The following is a 23,070-nucleotide window of genomic DNA, read 5'->3' as shown; positions in this document are numbered from 1 at the left end:
GCTAGACAGTCACAGTTTGGAGGATCAAAAAAAAATTGGCCAGATTTCTAGAAATGAGAGCTGCTCCCTCTAAAGTGGGATGGATGCCGTCTCTCCTAACAAGACCAGGTTTTCCCCAGAAGCTTTGCCAATTATCAATGAAGCCCACCATTTTTTGGACACCACTCAGACAGCCAGCAATTCAAGGAGAACATGCGGCTAAACATGTCACTCCCGGTCTGATTGGGGAGGGGCCCAGAGAAAACAACAGAGTCCGACATTGTTTTTGCAAAGTTACACACCGATTTAATGTTAATTTTAGTGACCTCCGATTGGCGTAACCGAGTGTCATTACTGCCGACGTGAATTACAATCTTACCAAATTTACGCTTAGCCTTAGCCAGCAATTTCAAATGTCCTTCGATGTCGCCTGCTCTGGCCCCCGGAAGACAATTGACAATGGTTGCTGGTGTCGCTAACTTCACATTTCTCAAACAGAGTCGCCAATAACCAGAGTTTGATCCTCGGCGGGTGTGTCGTCGAGTGGGGAAAAACGGTTAGAGATGTGAACGGGTTGACGGTGTACACGGGGCTTCTGTTTAGGGCTACGCTTCCTCCTCACAGTCACCCAGTCAGCCTGCTTTCCCGACTGCACGGGATCTGCCAGGGGGGAACTAACGGCGGCTAAGCTACCTTGGTCCGCACCGACTACAGGGGCCTGGCTAGCTGTAGAATTTTCCACGGTGCGGAGCCGAGCCTCCACTTCGCCCAGCCTGGCCTCCAAAGCTACGAATAAGCTGCACTTATTACAAGTACCGTTACTGCTAAAGGAGGCCGAGGAATAACTAAACATTTCACACCCAGAGCAGAAAAGTGCGGGAGAGACAGGAGAAGCCGCCATGCTAAATCGGCTAAGAGCTAGTAGCTACGCTAAGCTAGTGGATTCCCAAAAACACACAAAGTAAATAATGTGCAAATAATCCAAAGGTGATTCAGCAGAAGGAGTGCCCCAATCAAGGCACCAAACAGGCCATGAAGCAGCACAGGCAACGCACGACAACGGTGCTAAAATAAAAAAAAAAAAAATAAAAATAAATAAATAAATAAATAAATAAAAACGAAAGCGTTAGCAAGCTAGTTAGCCTGCCAACGCTAATAAAAGTTAGCTGATAAAAGTGCTCCGTCGCGATGTTTCGACCGTTAGAGGTCTTCCTTAGGCGTTGGAGTACAGTAAAAAGTTAAAAAAAATTAAAAAGTAAAAAAGTAAAAAAGTCTTGAAAAAGACTGTTAGTTCAAGTCCAAAGCAGCAGGTAGCAGTCTCTGTGTAAACAGTCCCAACACAGAGCCACAGGAATCATCCCTAATAGCGACCATGACGATACAATACCACAGCTCTTCTCTTGGCACCCTATCATAAGCTTTTTCTAAGTTCACAAACACACAATGTAACTCTTTCTGGCCTTGTCTGTACTTCTCCAACAGTATTCTTAGAGCAAACATTGCATCTGTAGTGCTCTTTCTTGGCATGAAACCATATTGCTGCTCACAGATCTTAACCTATTTTCTAAGCCTAGCTTCTACTACTCTTTCCCATAACTTCATGCTATGGCTGATCAACTTTATGCCTCTGTAGTTACTGCAGCTCTGCACATCACCCTTGTTCTTGAAAATAGGAACCAGCACACTTCGTCTCCACTCCTCAGGCATCCTCTCACTTTCCAAGATTTATTAAACAATCTGGTTAGAAACTCCACTGCCATCTCTCCTAGACATTTCCATGCCTCCACTGGAATGTCATCTGGACCAACTGCCTTCCCACTCTTCATCCTCTTCATAGCAGCCCTCACTTCTTCCTTACTAATCTCTTGTACTTACTCTCACCAGATCATCCAGCCTTTTCTCTCGCTCATTTTCTTCATTCATCAGCTCTTCAAAATATTCCCTCCTCCTTCTCAGCACACACTCCTCACTTGTCAGCATGTTACCATGTGCATCTTTTACCACCCTAACCTGCTACACACCCTTTCCAACTCTGTCCCTTTGTCTGGCCAATCGGTACAAGTCCTTTTCTCCTTCCTTACTATTCAACTTCTTGTACAGCTCGCAATATGCCTCTTCCTTCGCTTTTGCCACTTCTCTTTTCGCCTTATGCTGCATCTCCTTGTACTCCTGTCTACTTTCTTCATCTCTCTGACTATCCCAAAACTTTTTCGCCAACTTCTTTCTCCTTATGCTTTCCTGAACCTTTTCCTTCCACTGTCCAGATGTCATACCCAGTACTGTCCTACCTGTCTTCCTCACCACATCTGCAGTACTTTTCCAGTTGTCCAAAATTGCTTCCCCTCCAACCAGTGCTTCTCTCACCTGCTCGCTAAATTTCACACAACAGTCTTCCTCCTTCAGCTTCCACCACCTGATCCTTTGTTGAGCTCTCATTCTCTTCTTCTTCTTTACCTCTAAAGTCATCCTACAAACAACCATCCTATGCTGTCTAACAACACTCTCTCCTGCCACCACCTTACGGTCTCTGATGTCTTTTAGCTTGCATCTCCTATAAAGAATGTAGTCCAACTGTGTGCACCTTCCTCCACTCTTATATGTTACCCTGTGCTCCTCCCTTTTCTTAAAGTAGGTATTCACCACAGCCAGTTCCATCCTTTTTGCAAAATCAACTACCATCTGTCCTTCCCCATTCCTATCCTTGATACCATATCTACCCATTACTTCCTCATCACCTCTGTCCCTTCACCAACATGCTCATTGAAGTCTGCTCCTATCACCACTCTTTCATGCTTGGGCACACTCTCCACCACCTCATCTAACACACTCCAGAAATCTTTTTTCTCCTTCAGTGGGCATATGCACTGATGAATATTCATCATCACCCCTTCAATTTCCAACTTCACACTCATCACCCTGTCATACTCTCGCTTAACCTCCAACACACCTTTAACGTACTCTTCCTTTAAAATGACCCCAACACCATTTCTCTTCCTGTCCTCACCATGGTACAACAACTTGAACCCACCGCCGATGCTCCTGCTCTTACTTCCCTTCCACTTGGTCTCTTGCACACACAATATGTCTACCTTTCTCCTCTCCATCATATCAGCCAGCTCTCTCCCTTTACCATCATCTACCAACATCATAGTCCCCACTCTCATTTCCACCCTTCTAGTTTTCTTCTTCTCCCGCTGTTTGTGGAAACGTTCTCCTCCTCTTCTTCGTCGTCTTCTCCCAGCAGTAGCCCAATTTCCACCGGCACCCTGTTGGGCAACAGCACCGGTGGCGGACGTTGTTAACCCAGGCCTCGACCGATCCGGTATGGAAATTCGATTCTTAGTCTGCATAGTTGGGTTGGCTTGTTTTATGCCGGATGCCCTTCCTGACGCAACCCTCCTCGTTTATCCGTGCTTGGGACCGGCACTCAGAATGTACTGGCTGCACACCCCATGTGGCTGAGTTCAATTGCAGGGTCACTTCTAAAATATTAAAAATAATAATTAAAAAATGGCTATTAGTGCAAAATTTGGTGTTTGGATGGGGGGGGGGGCGTTTGGAGAGGGTCTTACCCAGAGAGTAATTCAGTGTAGAACCTCCACTGGCTTTCAATATGAGTGTTGCTTGTGTAAAATCCAAACCTATTAAATATTTTCCAGTAAATATATTGGTTCCAGTTAGTCATTGTGACAACATACAATTACAGTATTTGCTGGGAAAAGCATGCAGGCCTCACATTGCCTGGTTCTAATGACACATTTCACAGGAGGTTACTTGAACCAACTATTTGCGAACATCTGGCCTGACTGTGCACACATTTTTCTGGACATAAAACATTATTCTAATATAGTAATCACAAAACAGTGTCTATCATGGGATTTTAGAATCATGATTCCATGGAAAGCTAATTTAGTCATTCAGCCTTAATTTTGCATGGTAACAGAACATATTGAGATGAAAAACCTTTCAAAATTGCAAAAGTATTAATTGTAAAATTGTACAACAATAACACTTGTAGAGGTTTGTGTTTAATTTTCTATATTGATAACAGTGAACTTTGTTGGAGTTAATCTCAGCTTTCCCTCAATGGATCTGCCTCAAATTTAGCACACAAGCCTTCTATAGACTGGACTTGTGCATACTTCAGTGTTTTTGCAATGCTACCAGAAACCCAGAAGTCATTTGTATTCAAATTCTGACTTTTCTACTATACTTATGGTGTGACTTGTATTTTGTTGTGCCTTATATTCTGGAAAAAAGGGTACATGTTCACAGTGTCCTGATATGCTCATATTTGGCATTCATTATTTAAACCTCACACACAGCTTTAATAGTTGGTCAGTTCCTGTTTAATTTTCATGAAAGGCCTTCCAGAACCATATGCCTTATTGGGCTTTAAAAAAATCCGTTTTTGGAATATGGTCATTGTCAATTTCTTCATTTATATAGCGCCAAATCACAACAAAGCTGCTCGGATGTGCCTCACAGTTTTTGAAAAAGTTTTGATCAAGCACAGCGCCAGTCTCTCACCAACTTCTCAGACAATGAAAATCCGACGAGGGGGCTGGACCACTCCTTCCACAAGGCGTGCTCACAGGCGAATGACGTCACCGACAGGTGTGAAAAAACTCACGCATGCGCACGAGGGTTCAAGCTTGGCTGATGTAATCACGCGTGATTCAAATCCATATAGTTTTTAAAAAAAATAAAACTGTCGGTTTCTTTTCTCGCAGACCTCGTATATTCCAAAAGCAGTCTGCAGTGTGCTGCATCAGCTTCAGCCATGGCATCTGGTCCTTTTTCATTCCTCTTTGGCACATGTCCTGTAAATTTGGGCAAACAGATTTACCTTAGTATCACAATCCTCAAAGTTACTGGAGTTAAAAATGGCAACGTTTTTTTTCCTGTTAAACAGATGTTCTCCCAACCGCTCACATCGTAATAATAATATGTATGGGTCGCGGACATGAACGAGCGAAGTTCTTCAGCGTTTTCACCATGTCATTTAGGTCCTTCACACCATTTTTGAGTCAATTCTTCAGGGAAGCCTTAGCATGGCTAAAACTTTTCAGCTTCCGTGGGGGGCTCAACTCCCCCAGACCCCCTGCCTTTTTAATCATTTTTGTTTTTTTTGCCTTCAGCTTCTGGGGGGGGAGCCAAGCCCCACCGAACCCCCCAATTGCAGCCCTCTTAACCCCCTGCCACTTAAGCATTTTTTAAAATGTAGATGTAATTTAATATTCAAAGTTTTCAGCTAGTTGACAGTAGGGCTGTACAATATGGCCAAAATACATCAGAACCAGACGGGTTTTATTCCTGGAAGATTTTAATTTAGTAATGTTCGTCTGCTGATAAACACCATGTATGCACACCACAATAAGATGACACAAGTTGCAATTGAGCATTGATGCTCAAAAAGTGTTCAACCAAATTGAATGGACCTTTATGTTTGCGACTTTGACGCAATTTGGCTTTGGTGCTAAATTCATCGACTGGGTTAAAATAATTTAAACCGAATTCTTCAATTCTCACCAACCTGGATAAGTCCCAACCTTTTAACCTGCAGTGGGGTATAAGGCAAGGTGACCCCTTTCCTTCCTTCTTTTTGATACCATGCTAGAACCACCTGCAGTTCTAATAAGGAGCAACCCTGGCATTCAGGGCATCACTTTCGGTAACGTTGAATAAATAAATTTGTATGCTGATGATTTACTGATTTGCATCTCAGATCCTGTAGTTTCGGTTCCTAACCTTTTAGATTGTATTAACTCTTTTAGTAAACTTTCAGGATATACAGTCAACTGGACTCAAAGTGAATTTTTGCCTCTCATAGACAGTCTGTGCCCCATCTTCTTAAGCTCTCTGCCATTTAAACAAGCTACCACTCACAAAAAGTATCTTGGTATAAAGATTCCTAGAAACCCCAACCTTTTAGTCAAATTGAACTTTCTGGCCATGGTAGAAAACCTAAAAATTTTAGTCAACAAGTGGGATCTGCTGCCCCTCTCCATGATTGGTCGTATCAATGTGATACAAATGGTGGCACTTCCTAGGTTCCTATATCTTTTTCAAAATCTTCTTGTCAGCCTACCATCTTTTTTAAACTACTTGATTCAGCAATTCTTTCATTCGTTTAGGCAAAGAAACCGCCACGCATTTCTAAATTGCATTTACAAAAAAATGTCTTGGCCTCCCCAACTTCAGGCATTACTACTGGGCTGCAAATGTAAGGACTCTTGTGGTCTGGCAGCAGAGCCTCCTTGATGATGATTGGTCGGATATTTATCCTCTCTGGTTAAAAATTGAGGCAACTTTAGCCTCTGACACATCTCTCCCAGTGCTTTTGTTTTCCCAAGCTCAGCCTTCCTTGCTTAATATAAATTTTGTTTTGAGAAATTCTCTGAAGATCCTGAACCAAGTCAAAAAGGTATTCAAACTCCCAGTCTTTTCCACTTATACTCCTAATTTCACATAATCATACATTCAAACCTGGTCTGATGGATTCAGATTGGAAGAGGCAGGGGTTTTTGCTGCATTGGAGATCTTTTCATTGGAAATAATTTGTCTAATTTCTTGAGCTTCAGACAAAACTCAACCTTCCTCAGACACATTTTTACCATTACCTTCAGGTCAGGACCTTTGTTCAGGAGTCCCATCCAGAATTTATGGTTAAACCAAAGGGTCACACGCTCTATGATCTACTTTTGCTACGTCCGCACACTAAACGCTTAGTCTCCCATTTCATGAATGTTTTTACCAAACTTACAAACACAGGCCATCTCAGAGAAGCCTGGGCCAAAGAGTCAGGATTCCCAGTAAGTGAAGAACTTTGGGAGAAGAGCCTGTCAGGCATACATAAATGCTCTATTAGTTCCAAGTACAGATTCATTCAGTTCAGTTATTCACAGGCTGCACTTTTCAAATGTCAAACTTAGTAAGATCTATGAATCATGCTCCCCCTTGTGAGCTAGGTGTGGCACAGAAGGAGGGTTCACTATTCCATCTTTTCTGGCAATGTCCAGCATTACATAATTTCTGGTCCCATATATTCAACTGGTTTACAGTTCATCTTCAAAGGAACATCCAGACTGACTGGAATCTAGCAGTATTTGGCTGCTCAGACGAAACAGGGCCCCTCCCGGCCCATCAAAAGCAGGTTCTTGGCACTGGTATGGTTGCTGCAAAAAAACTAATATTGCTGAACTGGAAATCTTCAACCCCCCGTCTTTTAAGCGGTGGCTTAACGAAATGCTTCTCGTTGCCAAGCTGGAACAGATTTCTTTCAGCAGATCAAACTCACATAGTCACTTCCTCAAAGTGTGGAAGCCCTTCATTTCATTCCTGGACAAAAGCTAACTTTTTGTAGCTTTCCACCCACCTTTTTTCCCCCCTTTTTCTTTCTTTTTTTCTTGGTTGTTGTTTTTGCATATTTGTGTATGTAGGTATAGATATAGGTATATGTTCTTCTGTTCACATGTTTAACCTATACTTAATATTTTGCAGAGATTCCTTTCTCTTTCCACTTTCTCCAGAGGTTTCATTGGGGAAACTCCGCTTTGCCATGATGTCAAGAAGTCATCAAATCTGCACATTGTCCCTCTATGAAACATATGTACTCTTTTGTACTAAGGAATTTGTGTAGCTTGCTTACTGTTCTCTGTTTTCTACTGTCAAAAACTCATAAATAAAATTACAAACAACAACAACAACAACAAACATTTGCCAATTCCTGTTTCACCGTGGACTCAAAATTTGGCACTTACTGTTTGGGACTCCCTGTACTGCTGCGCAAAGCTCATATTATTATTATTATTATTATTATTATTTTATTATTATTATTATTATCATCATCGTCATAGACATCTAAGAATTTTAACAAGTTTGAAAAATTATTGTTATTATTGTTTAAAAAATGGGATGGTTTTGAAAATGAAAATAAATAAATAAATAAATTAATTAAATGAAAAAAACTATTGGGGACAGGTCAGGACTGCAGGCTAATCTAGTGCTATTGCTTCTGCAGCTGTGCCTTTGTAATGTGTGCAGATGCAGTTTTGGATTTTCTTGTTGAAAAATGCGTGGATGTCCCTGGAAAAGATATCATCACACATAATCACAGGTGTCATCATAGAAGTGTAAAATACCTTTGTCAAGGGCACTAACACAACTATAACTGACAGACCCTGGCTTTTGGATTGGTTGTTAATAACAATCATGGTGCCCATTTCTTCCAGAAAAGGACTGGGCATACTGATTCATCATACCACAGTACATGTTTCCACTGTGACGGTCCAACCCACGTGTCTGGGCGCAGAGATGTCAGCACTTCTTTTGGACTGTAACTCTGTATTGTCACACGTGACAAAGGTTTCCCAAAGTAATCTCCTGCCCATGTGATTATATCAGCTATTGATGAATGACTGTTCTTGATGCAGTGCTGTATAAGGGACAGGAGATTATGACTGTTCAGTTTAGGCTTGCACCCATGCTCTTTACGCACTGAAATTCTTCCAGATTCCTTGACCCATTTAATGATATTATGCACTGCAGAGAGAGAAACTTACAAAGCCCTTCCAGTCTTTCTTTGAGGAGTATTGTTAGTAAAAATTTCAATAATTTATTCATGCATTTGTTAACAAACTGGAGATCCTCTGTGCATCTCTGTTCCCTGAAGAGCCTTTTGTGGATGCAAATTTAATTCCAAATCATGGTTACAATCACCTGCTGGCACGACTTGTTTGAAATAATAGCATTATTTACTTTTTCATTCATTTATTTACCTCCTTACTAGCCATAAATTGTCCCCATCTTGCCTTTTTTTTCCTTTTTTTTGGAATATGCTGCAGGCCTGAAATGCAGGAATGGATGTATGTTAACAAATGAAATGAAGTTGGCCACTCAAAACATGAAATATCTTTGGTTATTGTCTGCAGTGAAATATGAATGAATGATTTTTTTTTTGAATGAATTGAATGAATTTATTCAGCAGCACACACAGTCCAACACAACAACAAAATCTTACAACGAAGAAAGAAAATGGATTGCAATGCATCCGTGTGCCTGAAAGGGTATAGGCAGAAGCGAAGCTTATTAATGCCTACCCCTTTGGCCAAAAATAAAATTATCTTGTCCAAAAGGAGTGGGTAGAAGTAAAAAAAAAAAAAACCCCATCTATTCCCACTCCCATTTTCAACCACTTCAAACTCTTCAGCTTAAAGGACACAATCCGAATGCTAACAAACAAATTTCCATTTACAAATTTCCATTTACAATTGGCAACACACAAAACTCAACCTTCTTCAGCAGATACATATCTTGAAAACATCATGTCTTTATATTGATTTTTAAACTGATTGATATTTGGACATCATTTGAGTTCATCTGTCAGGTTATTCCATATTCTAGGGCCACACATGGAGACACATAAACCTTTCCTGGTCGTCCAAGCGCCAGCAATTTTAAAATGATACAAGCTCTGTAAATTATATTTTCCCTCTTTCTCAGTAAAATATTCTTGAATTCTAAAGGGCACTTGTTTATTTTTCACTTTGTTCATTAATTGAACAGTCTTAGATAGATAGATAGATCGATAGATCGATCGATCGATCGATCGATTGCACCAGACACACAAAATAGGGTTAAGTAAATAAAAGAAAAATGGACTAATCAATAAAAGCTACTAACTAAAAATAAAATTTGTGTGCAAGTGCAGCATCCAGTCTCAGAGAATATGACGGAGGAGTAAATGTAGTAGTGCAGTAGTGAGGAGGTAGCACAGATGTAGACAGTACACAATGTGAACAGTGTAGGTTGTGCAAAGAAGTAAGCAGTGTAAACAGTGTTGGTAGTGCAAAAGAAAGCAATAAAGGTCAAACAGATGTGTCACAGGATTATTTCTTACTGAGATGGGAAGAGTTGAACAGTCTGATGGCCTGAGGGACAAAAGACTTCCTGAATCTGTCCGTGTGGCAGGACTGGGACAGCAGTCTGCCGCTGAATGAGCTCCTCTGCCTGATGATGGCGCTGTGCAGAGGGTGCTCAACATTGTCCATGATGGCCAGCAGTTTACAGAGGGTCCTTCTCTCTGCCACTGATGTTAGTGTCTCCAGCTCTGTTCCCAGCACTAAACCAGCTTTCCTCACCAGCCTGTCCAGTCGTCTTGAACAAAATCATATTGTGAAGTTTTAATATTTAAGATTTAATGAACAATGGGTTGGTGTGGTCTCGATAACCTGCATTATGAATTGTTCTTAATGCTCTTTTTTGAAGAATGAATAATGGCTGCACTGTAGTTTTATAATTGTTGCTCCAACAACACAGTAAGTCAGGTAGGGTGAAATCAATGAACAATACAAAGTATGTAGTGCTCTGCAATCAAGAACATGCTTTGCTTTATTTAATGCTGCAATACTCTTTGATACCTTCTTTTGAAAATGTTGAATATGAGCTTTCCAATTAATTTTTTCATCAATAATGACACCTAAAAACATATTTTCTTTGACACGTTCTATGTTTACCCCTTGTATGTTTAACTGTATTTGTATGTCTTTTTTATAATTTCCAAATAACATTGATTTAGTTTTTGACAAATTTAATGATAATTTGTTGATATCAAACCATCTCTTTAACTTTATCATTTCAATTCCTAAATTAGATCACAATTGTTACAGATAGATTTTCTAGTGAGCAGAACAGGTTTGTGTCATCTGCAAAGAGAACTACTTTAAACAAATCTGACACTTTACATAACTCGTTGATGTATAAAATAAATAATTTTGGTCCCAACACAGAATCCTGTGGAAGCCCACAAATGATGTCCAGACATGAAGAACAGTAGTCCCTGAGTTTAACAAACTGCTTCCGGTTTTGTAAGTAACTTTTAATCCAACTCAGAGCAACCCCTCTGATCCCATACAGTTCTATCTTTTCAAATAATATATTGTGATCAATTATGTCAAAGCCTTTCTTAGGTCAGTAAATAAACCTAATACTATTTGCCTTTGGTCCACATGTTTATTGATCTCTTCTACTGAATCAATGCCAGTGCAGTGGACCTTTTCGCTCTGAAACCAAGTTGACTTTCATCAAGCAAGTTGTGTCATTCTATAAATTTATCCAGTCTGCTGTTGTAAAGTTTTTTCCAATATCTTACAAAATTGTGACAATAGAGACAGAGGCCTGTAGTTAGTAAAAAGGTGCTTGCTACCAGATTTAAATTAAGGTATCACTTTTGCCACTTTCATACTGTTGTGAACAATTCCAGTTTGAAATGATTTATTAAAAATATATGATAATGGTTTTGTGATTTCAGTAATTATTTGCTTTACTTAGGACATATGTACATTATTATGATCTGTTGACTTCTTACTTTTACATGTACTAACTACATTAATAATTTCGCTTTCATCTACTGGACCAAGAAACAGTGTGTGCAGATTCCTGGATTTTCCCATGGGCTGTGTGCAATTTCAGCTGCCAGAGCTGGCCCAACATTAGCAAAGAATTTATTGAAACTATCCACTACTTGACTCATGTTATATTCATCTTTGCTGTTATAAGTAAAGTACACTCAACAAAATATAAATGCAACACTTTTGGTTTTGCTCCCATTTTGTATGAGATGAACTCAAAGATCTAAAACTTTTCCACATACACAATATCACCATTTCCCTCAAATATTGTTCACAAACCAGTCTAAATCTGTGATAGTGAGCACTTCTCCTTTGCTGAGATAATCCATCCCACCTCACAGGTGTGCCATACCAAGATGCTGATTAGACCCCATGATTAGTGCACAGGTGTGCCTTAGACTGTCCACAATAAAAGGCCACTCTGAAAGGTGCAGTTTTGTTTTATTGGGGGGGGATACCAGTCAGTATCTGGTGTGACCACCATTTGATGCATGCAGTGCAACACATCTCCTTTGCATAGAGTTGATCAGGTTGTCAATTATGGCCTGTGGAATGTTGGTCCACTCCTCTTCAATGGCTGTGCGAAGTTGCTGGATATTGGCAGGAACTGGTACACGCTGTCGTATACGCCGGTCCAGAGCATCCCAAACATGCTCAATGGGTGACATGTCCGGTGAGTATGCCGGCCATGCAAGAACTGGGACATTTTCAGCTTCCAAGAATTGTGTACAGATCCTTGCAACATGGGGCCGTGCATTATCCTGCTGTAACATGAGGTGATGTTCTTGGATGTATGGCACAACAATGGGCCTCAGGATCTCGTCACGGTATCTCTGTGCATTCAAAATGCCATCAATAAAATGCACCTGTGTTCTTCGTCCATAAGAGAGGCCTGCCCATACCATAACCCCACCGCCACCATGGGCCACTCGATCCACAACATTGACATCAGAAAACCGCTCACCCACACGATGCCACACATGCTGTCTGCCATCTGCCCTGAACAGTGTGAACCGGGATTCATCTGTGAAGAGAACACCTCTCCAACATGCCAAACGCCAGCGAACGTGAGCATTTGCCCACTCAAGTCGGTTACGACGACGAACTGGAGTCAGTTCGAGACCCCGATGAGGACGACGAGCATGCAGATGAGCTTCCCTGAGACGGTTTCTGACAGTGTGTGCAGAAATTCTTTGGTTATGCAAACCGATTGTTTCAGCAGCTGTCCGAGTGGCTGGTCTTAGATGATCTTGGAGGTGAACATGCTGGATGTGGAGGTCCTGGGCTGGTGTGGTTACACGTGGTCTGCGGTTGTGAGGCTGGTTGGATGTACTGCCAAATTCTCTGAAACGCCTTTGGAGACGGCTTATGGTAGAGAAATGACCATTCAATACACAAGCAACAGCTCTGGTTGACATTCCTGCTGTCAGCATGCCAATTCCACGCACCCTCAAATCTTGCGACATCTGTGGCGTTGTGCTGTGTGATAAAACTGCACCTTTCAGAGTGGCCTTTTATTGTGGGCAGTCTAAGGCACACTTGTGCACTAATCATGGTGTCTTTGAGTTCATCTCATACAAAATGGGAGCAAAACCAAAAGTGTTGCGTTTATATTTTTGTTGAGTGTATGTTGGGTAGTTATTTGACATAGGTTTATTTGCTATAATACTATTCAGTATTTTCCATGTTTCCTTTATGTTGTTTTTATTATCGTTTAGTATATTTTCAAAGTATGATTTTTTTTACACTTCCGCATAATAGTTGTTAATTTATTTTTATACTCCTTATATTTAACCTCTACCTCTCTTGATTTACTTTAATGAATTCTCTGTATAGCATATTTTTCTTCTTACAAGCCTTTTGAAGACCTTTTGTTATCCATGGGTTAAGTTTATATTTATTATTCTTATTATACTGTGTAACTGGACAATTTTTGTTGTATATATTGAGAAATATGTTTTCAAATTCGGAATATGCTAAATTCACATCTTGCTTCTCATAAATGGGATTCCAATCTTGTAAAAGTAAATTATTTTTAATGTAGTGATAGCTTCTTCAGATTGCAGGTGCTTGCAATATTGTATTTTCTCAGTACATTTTTTATTGAAATTTAGATCAGTTACTATAAAAATTGGTAAATGGTCACTAATATCATTAATCAACAAGCCACTTAATGTTTTGGTATCTATCATTTGTAAGTATATATCAAGGAGAGTAGCTGAATGTGAAGTGATTCTGAAGGCCTAGTAATTTTTGGATATAAATTTTAGACTGTACATAGTATTAATGAAATCCTCTGTCACTTTATGCTGATACGGGTTTAAGAGATCAATGTTAAATCTCCACAGACAAATACTCACTCACTACACATCTGTGAAAAAAACCTATGTCTAATTTTGAAACTCTTCAATTTTAGATCCCAGAGCTCTATATATGCAGCTAATAATTATATTTTTACCTTTTTCCATATCTGTTTCACTTGTGATGGATTGCAAAAGATTTTCCACAGCCATTGTCATTTGATCTTTAATTTTGTAGTTAAGCCTTTTTTCAACAAACAAAGCCACTCCTCCTCCTCTATTCATCGATTCAGATGATTGAATTTATATCCCTCCAAGTCATAGTTTGTATCATCACCCTCTGCAAGCCAAGTTTCCATTATAGCAATTATACTGAAGGGTTGACAAAATTGTTTTAGATAGTCTTTGATACTCCCAAAATTTTTGTACAGACTCCTACTATTAAAGTGGATTATTGATCATTTCCCATCACTTGTAATGCAGTTATTGTATTGTTCCTGTGTATAATACTGACAATTACTATTTGTGAAGGAATAGAAATGATTGTTCCTTCACTTTGTACATTAATTGAACAATCTTGAACAAAATCATATCGTGAAGTTTTAATATTTGAGATTTAATGAACACATGGACGGGTGCTCGAGGGTTCATGGGAGTTCGCCCAACCAGTCCACATGTGCTTTGTGGATCTGGAGAAGGTGTTTGACCATGTCCCTCGAGGCGCCCTGTGGGGGGTGCTCCTGGAGTACGGGGTCCGGGGTCCTTTGCTAAGGGCTATCTGGTCCCTGTACTACCGCAGCAGGAGCTTGGTTCGCATTGCCTGTAGTAAGTCAAACCTGTTTCCAGTGCACGTTGGCCTCCGCCAGGGCTGCCCTTTGTCACCGGTTCTGTTCATTACCTTTATGGACAGAATTTCTACGTGCAGTCAGGGTGTAGAGGGGGTCTGGTTTGGGAACCACAGAATCTCATTTCTGCTGTTTGCAGATGATGTGGTCCTGTTGGCTTTGTCAAAACAGGACCTCCAGCGTGCACTGGGGCGGGTTGCAGCCCAGTGTGAAGCATCCGGGATGAAGATCAGCACCTCCAAATCCGAGGCCATGGTTCTCGACCTGAAAAAGGTGCCTTGCCCTCTTCAGGTCAGTGGGATGTCCTTGCCTTGGGTGGGGGAGTTTAAGTATCTCGGGGTCTTGTTCACAAGTGAGGGACGGATGAAGCGTGAGATTGATAGACGGATCGGTGCAGCGTCTGCAGTGTTGCGGTCGTTGTATCGGACCGTCGTGGTGAAGAGAGAGCTGAGCAGGGGGGCAAAACTCTCGATTTACCGATCGATCTACGTTCCAACCCTCACCTATGGTCATGAGATTTGGCTCCTGACTGAAAGAACAAGATCGCGAGTACAAGCGGCCGAGATGAGTTTCCTCCGTAGGGTGGCTGGGCGCTCCCTTAGAGATAGGGTGAGGAGCTCTGTCACTCGGGAGGAGCTCGGAGTCGAGCCGCTGCTCCTCCACGTCGAAAGGAGCCAGCTGAGGTTGCTTGGGCATCTTTTCCGGATGCCCCCTGGATGCCTCGCTGGAGAGGAGTTCCGGGCACGTCTCATCTGGAGGAGGCCCCGGGGAAGACCCAGATCACGCTGGAGGGACTACGTCTCTCAGCTGCCTTGGGAACGCCTCGGGGTTCCCCCGGAGGAGCTGGGGGAGGTGTGTGTGGATCGGGAGGTCTGGGCGGCTTTGCTTGAGCTACTGCCCCCGCAACCCCACCTAGGATAAGCAGAACAAAATGGATGGATGGATGGATAGAAATGATTGTAGCCCTGTGACAGACTGGCGTCCTGTCCAGGGTGTACCCCGCCTCACGCTCTATGACTGCTGAAATAGGCTCCAGCCCCCCGCGACCCTTAATTGGACTAAGTGGTTGAAGATGAGTGAGTGAGTGAGTAGAAATGATTGTCTGGATCTATCTCATATTCCAGATCCTGTATATGATGCTCAGTATACTGAAAAGGTTGTAATTCCAGACTCTCATACCCATGGATCATCTGGATTATACTATTACTGTTCAGAAGCACCGATGAATGGTCTGTATGTTTGTCAGTCATTATGAAAGTTGGTTGCCTTCACTTACCATGTTTTATTCATATTTTGCCAATTCCTCCATGCTTCTGATCAGCAACACTTTAACTTCTTCTGGGGACCCATTCAATTTGATGAATACTTTACAGTTTGTAGTCCATGTGTTTTGAATTTTTTGTTGTTTTCTCAAGTATCTTGGCTTCCTTGCTATATCTGCGTTGTGTTTAGTGAGATGTTCATTTAAGTAAACATTGGATCCTTTAAGTTTATATCCTTGTTTGAGCAGAGTTGTTTTGGCTTTCCTGTTAACAAACCTCATGATGATTGTAGGTTTGTCTGATGAATTCTTCCTGGGTAACGGGTGACACGCTTCAGTAGTGTTTATATCCAGATCAATCCTCTTATTTTGCAGAAAAGCTTCAACTTGTTGCTCTGTGGAGCGTTCATCTTGTTCATCAGGCTCACCCCTGTTACCTGAGGCTGCTGCCTGAGCATACGATCTGGGTCTGATGTAGAGCCCAGATACAACAACATCGTTCATTTGCGTGTACTGCTGCTTCTCAGTCACCCTCCCTTTCCAACGACGCGATAGGTTTGTCCTTCTCCTCGATAAGGCCTCGCAAGTGCTTAACTTCCTTTACTAGTGCCGGTATCTCCTTCTGCTGAGTTTTTATGGCAAAAACCTCCTTCCTTGAGAATATCCAGAACCTTCTTAATATCCTCCAAATCCTCCGTCACGTGTGCGTTCTTTGGCCCCATTCTCACTGTCTTATTTAACAGCTGTTTGTTATGCAACAGCTCTTAGCGTTTAGCGCTAGCCAAAACCTTGCTGGCTTAGCCTAGCCTGCAACGTCCCAGCTTCCCTGCGGGGACGGCAGGCCGACTGCCGATGTTAATTGCGGCCTCCAACGAGTCGTGCGCCTGTGTGGTGTCTCCGGTGGCCGAGGGCTGCTGTCGACCTCTGACGAGCTGCGGGGCTGTTGCGATCTCCTTTAAAAAATCTCCTTTAACAGTGGAATATCCGGATAAAATGCTGAAACCGACTTCTTCTGAAACTTCTCTGTTCTCTCGCAACGGGATCAATAGAGCCTGAAATGTGGAGGTTTTCAGCTTGAAACAGGCTGACGACGGCGCCTGGGAGTGCTGCACGACGTCTCGCTCTGTGGGAAGACCTTAAAGCGACAGTATCACCTCAAAATCTCTCATCAGCCGTTAAAATTTTCACCGAAAACCAGCTTAATTTTTCAAACCGTGTCCACTTCGATGTGTCTCACAGGTTTAGAAAAAATTTTGATCAAACAAAGCGCCAGTCTCTCAGCAACTTCTCAGACAAAGGAATTCCGACGAGGGGCTGGACGACTCCTCCCACAAGGAGTGCTCACAGGCGAATGACGTCACCGACAGGCATGGAAAAACTCACGCATGCGCACGAGGGTTCAAGCATGTCTGACGTAAAAACATATGAATGAAATCCATATAGTTTTTGAAAAAAATAAAAAGGACCTATACTTTATGGACAACCCTCGTAAGTACATGCATAAGTGTGCATGAATTAGTGTTCTTCTTTCAGAAATATCAATGAATGTGTGGGTAGCAGCATAAGATGAAAGTTCCTAATAGATTTCTGACCACATGAAACTGAGGTACATTACTACAATAATTTGAGTTTTGTGTTTTTCGGTCATGGAATGACCATTATGTTTTCTTTTGGATCACAGATTGTGACCTTTTAAAGAGGTGAGGAGTCTCATTTTACTCAGACACATCACCTTGACACACTTGCTTTCCTTGTTTATTTCTTTTTGGAAATAATATTCCCACCAAAGGGAATTGAGCAAACCCTGTTTCAGCTTCAAATGTTGGACATCTTTATAACAATCCTAGCAGTATTTTTTAAAACCACCTTTCTATTACTATTTGGTTTTAACCACTGCATCATATGAGGTCTCTGTAATTGTTAATTTTTGCATGTATTAGCAAATGTTTAGATAGCCTGGACCTCTTAGCCTGTGTTTTTTTCCTGCTTCGCAGGATTTGAAAACATGCCTCAGGCTCCATGCGTCTGCGCTGTGGAGTGTGAACAGCTGACAGCCACAGACACAGTGTTGAGCTCTGGAGACAGAGGTTTGGACCTGCCAGAGAGAACCAACAAACAGGAAAACATTAAGAGTCCTTAGCAGATGGTGCAGTGATAAACAGGAAAAGCAAAGTGTACCTAGACTATTACTAATGGTGACAAATTAAAGGTGATGGGTAGTTTTGGATGCAATCAATCTGTCAGTTTGTATGAGTTAGTCATCTCTTCTTCCTGTCAGTGTCTGTTCTGAGGGCTGGATTTCACTGTGAGGGTGGGGATGAACAGTTGATGGACTGGTTGATAAGATTGTGTGTGATCCTTCCTCAGGTCCATTTTGGGCTTCTTTTTATTTTTGTAAGAGCACCTTTATGAACTTCATGAGCAAAAATGCAGAGAGAAAATTATGACCAAAGAGACCAACAAAAGTTGACAAAGAAGATGAAGGTGCCATGTTTGTATTTGGATGTTTTGGAGCTAGAAAACATCCTGGAGTTTTATTTGCTGACTTCTCCCTATCCCAGAATCTTTTTTTTTCCCTCCTCCTCCTCATATTTCAGAGACGCCACTGGATTTAGGAACAGTGGCAGAGGAGGAGAAACAGACAGAAGAGGCAGTTGAAAGTGTATAGGTGCAGGGAGGAGACCCATCACTACTTTTTCAAAATTGAAAATTACACACTGTGGTACTTTTTTTCTTTCTTTTTTGCCCTTGTTTTGACTGGAGTCTGCAATTCTTCATGACAAGCTTGAACTTGATAGTTATTTAACATTTTCCAATGGATCAACGAATAACCAAAGTTCGTCTTCTCTTCCTCCCCCTCCTCTGGGTGTGCACTGTGTTTTGGGTGGCAGCAGGCAACAATACAAGAAGGATCAAGGTGGTCTTCACGCCAACTATCTGCAAACTAACCTGTGTGGGAGGAAGATGTCACAACAACTGCAAGCAGGGAAACACTACCACCATCATCAGTGAGAATGGCCATGCAACAGACACTCTGACAGTTCCAAACTTCAGAGTAGGTAAGACATCATAAGATTTGTCCTTTTTTATAATTCATTTCCATGTCTCTGCTGCATGAGAACGTGTAACAGATGCTAAAAAGAAAAAGTTGTCGTCACTCGTAGGCGTGGATGAAAAACTTATCCCTTGCCTAAAAACCTATTAAAACTGACTGTGGCTTTAACATTCATAGCGTCAATATTTAGAAACCTCACAATTCCCTTTTATTATGATTCACCACTCAGCAATTTGAATGCACAATAATTCTGAACACATCCCTGTGTATGTCATCCTCAATTTTATATCATTTTTCCGGCGACATTTTCCAATGGTGTGCAAGCCTGTAAGTTGTTTGTGCACTGACTGAGTTTTAAATGAATCTGTAGGGATTAAAACATTAAAGTCAAAATGTAATGAGGAGTTTAATCATTTCAAAAGTGCAGAGACTTCTAAAAATTAAATGCCCTGTTTGTTTCTGCAGGCAGCAACTTGCTGCACTCTGTTGAACATGTGCACAGTTTGAACACATGCACGCAGCTGAAAGTGTCGCGTGATTTTTCAATTAGAGCAGCACATCTGTTATTTCAAGCATTTGATGTGTCTTGCAGCAATGATATTTAATCACAAACACAATTTTGATCTGCATTCTGCTTGTGGAAGTGCAGAGAAAGCACCTTCATGAAGCACGGAAATCACTTGACCAAACTGTATCTTTAAGTCATGGAAGTAGAGCAAGTGAAAGATGGGTAGACTGAGAGGAACAGACTAATGGCTGTTTGATAAGTAAATCATTTTGAATGCAATGAAATGTTTAGGAGACATATATGTTAGCATTAGGTTTATTTTGCTCTTGCACATTGGTAACAGAATAGGGCTTGTACAACAAAAATGTGGATAACTGAGTGACTGCGTGAGTTAGTTCTCAGCTTCGGTAAGCAATAACTCAAATCATTAAATGGTATTATCTTCTAATTCACCAAATTAAAAGCATAATTGATTAGATGGCGGATAACTTTGATGCTTCGATGCATCAAATAAATAAAAAAACAAAAACTACTGGTATGTAATGGATGGACTGTAGAAAAATAGGAATGTTCATTCATTCATTCATTTATTTTTTCACTGCTGTTTTGGGTCCTGATCATGGTGACAGCAAACTAAGCTGCTGTTCCCAAACTTCCCTATCCTTGGCCAAGCCCTCAAACCCCTCCTGGGGAATCCCTAGGTGTTCCCAAGCTAGCTGCAAGATGGGTATTTTCCGGTTGGCTCCTGCCACTTGAACTTGTCTGGAAGACCTCCCTGGGGAGGCAACCAGGTGGCATCCACACCAAATGCCCAATCCACCTCAGCTGGCTCCAGATATCCTACAGAGGAACCTGATTTCCAGAGCTTGTATCTATGACCTTGTTCATTCATTCACTACCAAAAGGGCATGACTTTAGGTAAGGATAGGAGCATAAAACTACTGCTAAATCAAGAGTCTCGCCTTCTGGCCCAGCTCTTTCTTCACCACAAACATCCAGTATAACGTCTGTCAGACCTCAAACACAGCACTGGTCTATCTGTCAATCTTACACTCCATCTTACTTGATCTCCTCCGCTTTGGGGCAGTCACTCTCCCCTGACCCAGAGGGAACAATCCATCTTGTTCTATCAGATAACTGTGGTTTGGAGGTACTGATCCTTATCCTAATTGCTTCACACTTGATCTCAAACCTACCCTTTGCACATTGGAGGTCACTGTCTGATGCAACAAACAGAACCACATCATCTGAAAAAAAGGCAAAGATGCAATTATGAGGTAACCAAACTGGAAACCCTCCAATCCCTGACTGCACCTAGAAGGCCTGTCCATGAAAATAGCAAATCGGATTAGTGACAGTCAGGAGCCCAGGTGGAACACCCACTGGGAACAAGTCTGATGAAATGACAGGAATACCGTCATTCTGCAGCACCCCCCACAGAACACATTTTCCAAGTCCACAAAACATTTATATATAGTGCGTCTGTCACCTGCTGAACATTGGGCATGTTGTGTGTATAAAAGTGGTTAGCCAGAGGTGCTGTGGAGTGAGTAAAACCTCACTTTCCAAGGTTAAAAGGCGTTGTAGCGACACACACTCTGGATAGAGATGTTTGGTGATGCCAATATCTTTGCAGGGGAATGAAGCTTACACATGGCTCAGTGTTGAGGACCCCAGCAACTGGAAAAGGCCAAGGAGACACCCAAATATCTCCTGGCTGTAGCAGATAAATGGCTAATTTCAAGGGGTGGGGATGGAGCCGTTTTCTGCCTGGGTGGCTGCCATCTAAGACCCAAGGCTTTACCTTAACATGGTTTATGCAGGTGTGTGCTGCATTACCACATGTTCCTGGACCTGACCTGACCTGATCAGGGTTAGGCAACAGACATGATTTTTTCCTGATAGCTCCATACTGTCCCAGCAAGTTATGGGTCCTGGAGTTGACATGAGACCAGCCATGGCTATGACTGGTGTGATAGGAACTGGTGTTAAAGGAGCATCGCCAGATTCTTTATTTTCTTTTACCCATTACCACTGACTCTGTGGGCCTCATTCATGACAAGATCAACCTGTGTGCACCAGGCCTGCCTAAAAGGGTGACTGAGAGTATTCAAAGCACAGGAGCACCGTCCACAAAGACTTAAGCCCCTTTCATACTGGCGTATTTGTAGAGCTGTGTATTGTGGCGTATCATCTATGCAGAGTTGAGCAGCTCTGCGCCCATTTTTAGCACTCTACGCCAAGTTTTTTCTCCCTACACAGCAGTATGTTGAGGGCTACGCGCGTAGGACGGAAGAAATTAAACATGTTTAATTTTTCTTTCGGCATAGAGCACTGGACACAGGACAATACGCAGTTTAAGCAGGTCTGCACAGCGTTACTGCATGCAAGTCTGTGCAACATGACCGCTCCTGTACACATCCAAAACTGAGTGCGTGCATCCAGAGGAATCAGCTGGAGAACATGATCACACAGCTGCAGCACCTCTGGGTGATCAGAACAGCTGATGTAACTGATGGACGGTGTGTGGTGTGCTCAAAAAGGGAATCGAACCTCAACTCATAAATCCAGAAACACAACAGAAACAGCAGGTTCGGTCGCTCGCTCTCTCTCTGTCACGCTCTCTCTCTCTCTCTCCTCTCTCTCTCACTCTGTCGCATCTCTCTCTCTCCTCTCCTCTCCTCTCTCTCTCTCATCTCCTCTCTCTTCTCTCTCTCTCTCTCACTCTGTCGCTCTCTGTCTCTCTCTTTCTCTTTGTTGCTCTCTCTCTCTCTCTCTCTTTGTTGCTCTCTCTCTTTGTCTCTCTCTGTTGTCTCTCTCACTCTCTCTCTCTGTGTCTGAACAACCTGAATAAGTGCTGTGACTTTAAAATAAAAGTGCCGTCGCTGCATGTCGGTGTGATGATCAGATGCCCTGATCAATCAGGGTCTTATCAAACCTGAATAAGTGCTGTAACTCTTTAAATTAAAGTCCTCGTCGCTGCATGTCGGTGCGATCATCAGATGCCCTGATTGATAAGGTCTGATCAAATCAACGGACCTGATCGGAGCAACCAGAGCTTTAAAAGTTTAGAGTCACAGCACTTCATTCACAGCAGCATTTACCACAGCCAGACTCAGCAGCATCTGTACACAATGAAAACGATCCACCAAGACAAAAAATCAAAAAGTAATAATGTTAAATGACACTGTTTCTGAGCCACACCACACCGTGCCGTAAAGAACAGAGCGCACATCCACAGAGGCAGAAAATAGCAGCTTTGGCTACATATGTGGCAGTAATGCAACTGTAAAAACCTCATAATACAGTCCACTGGTTTCCAAGCGCAATGATGAAATAGCGGCAAGGGGCTACACGCGACTGTGTGCACATTAAAAAGCGAACACACATAGCTGCAAGCAGATCTACGAACACGGAAAAAAGGCTGAGTACGAGCGCATTTTGGGCGTACTTAAATGAAACACAACACCGCAATACACAGCTCTATGAATATGCCAGTGTGAAAGGGGCTTTAATATGTTTTGCTGGAAGTGGTAGGTGTTTGAAGGTACTGTGAGATGATTAATCTTTTCCAAAATAGAATATTTTTTAAGAATTTGGATGTGGTCAAGACAGTCTTCAAGGAGATGAGACCAAGTCAAGACAGAGACCTTAAAAAACAACAAAAAGCCTGTTTTCAAGCCCATGAATTTAATTAGACTTAACATCACA

General features: G+C 41.9%; 1 protein-coding gene and 1 long non-coding RNA gene across 2 annotated transcripts in view; one reads left to right on the top strand and one right to left on the bottom strand.

The window, feature by feature from the left end:
* The window catches only part of ltbp1 (latent transforming growth factor beta binding protein 1), a 440,667-nt gene that overhangs the window by 202,296 nt on the left and 215,301 nt on the right, over nucleotides 1-23,070 (top strand). Inside the window, 1 exon segment of the mRNA XM_034184166.1 lies at nucleotides 18,688-18,855. Within this exon segment, the coding sequence (XP_034040057.1) occupies nucleotides 18,688-18,855 (168 nt within the window).
* On the bottom strand, nucleotides 2,282-21,125 carry LOC117522779. The gene is made up of 3 exons (XR_004564330.1): nucleotides 21,013-21,125; nucleotides 20,180-20,184; nucleotides 2,282-2,293 (listed from the first exon to the last, which is right to left on the bottom strand). It is a non-coding gene; the product is annotated as an uncharacterized LOC117522779 (long non-coding RNA).

This window comes from Thalassophryne amazonica, chromosome 13 (genome assembly GCF_902500255.1).
Source record: "Thalassophryne amazonica chromosome 13, fThaAma1.1, whole genome shotgun sequence".
NCBI classification, from domain to species: Eukaryota; Metazoa; Chordata; class Actinopteri; order Batrachoidiformes; family Batrachoididae; genus Thalassophryne; species Thalassophryne amazonica.
Note: the sequence above shows the minus strand (reverse complement) of the source record. Positions and strands in the feature narration are given on the sequence as shown.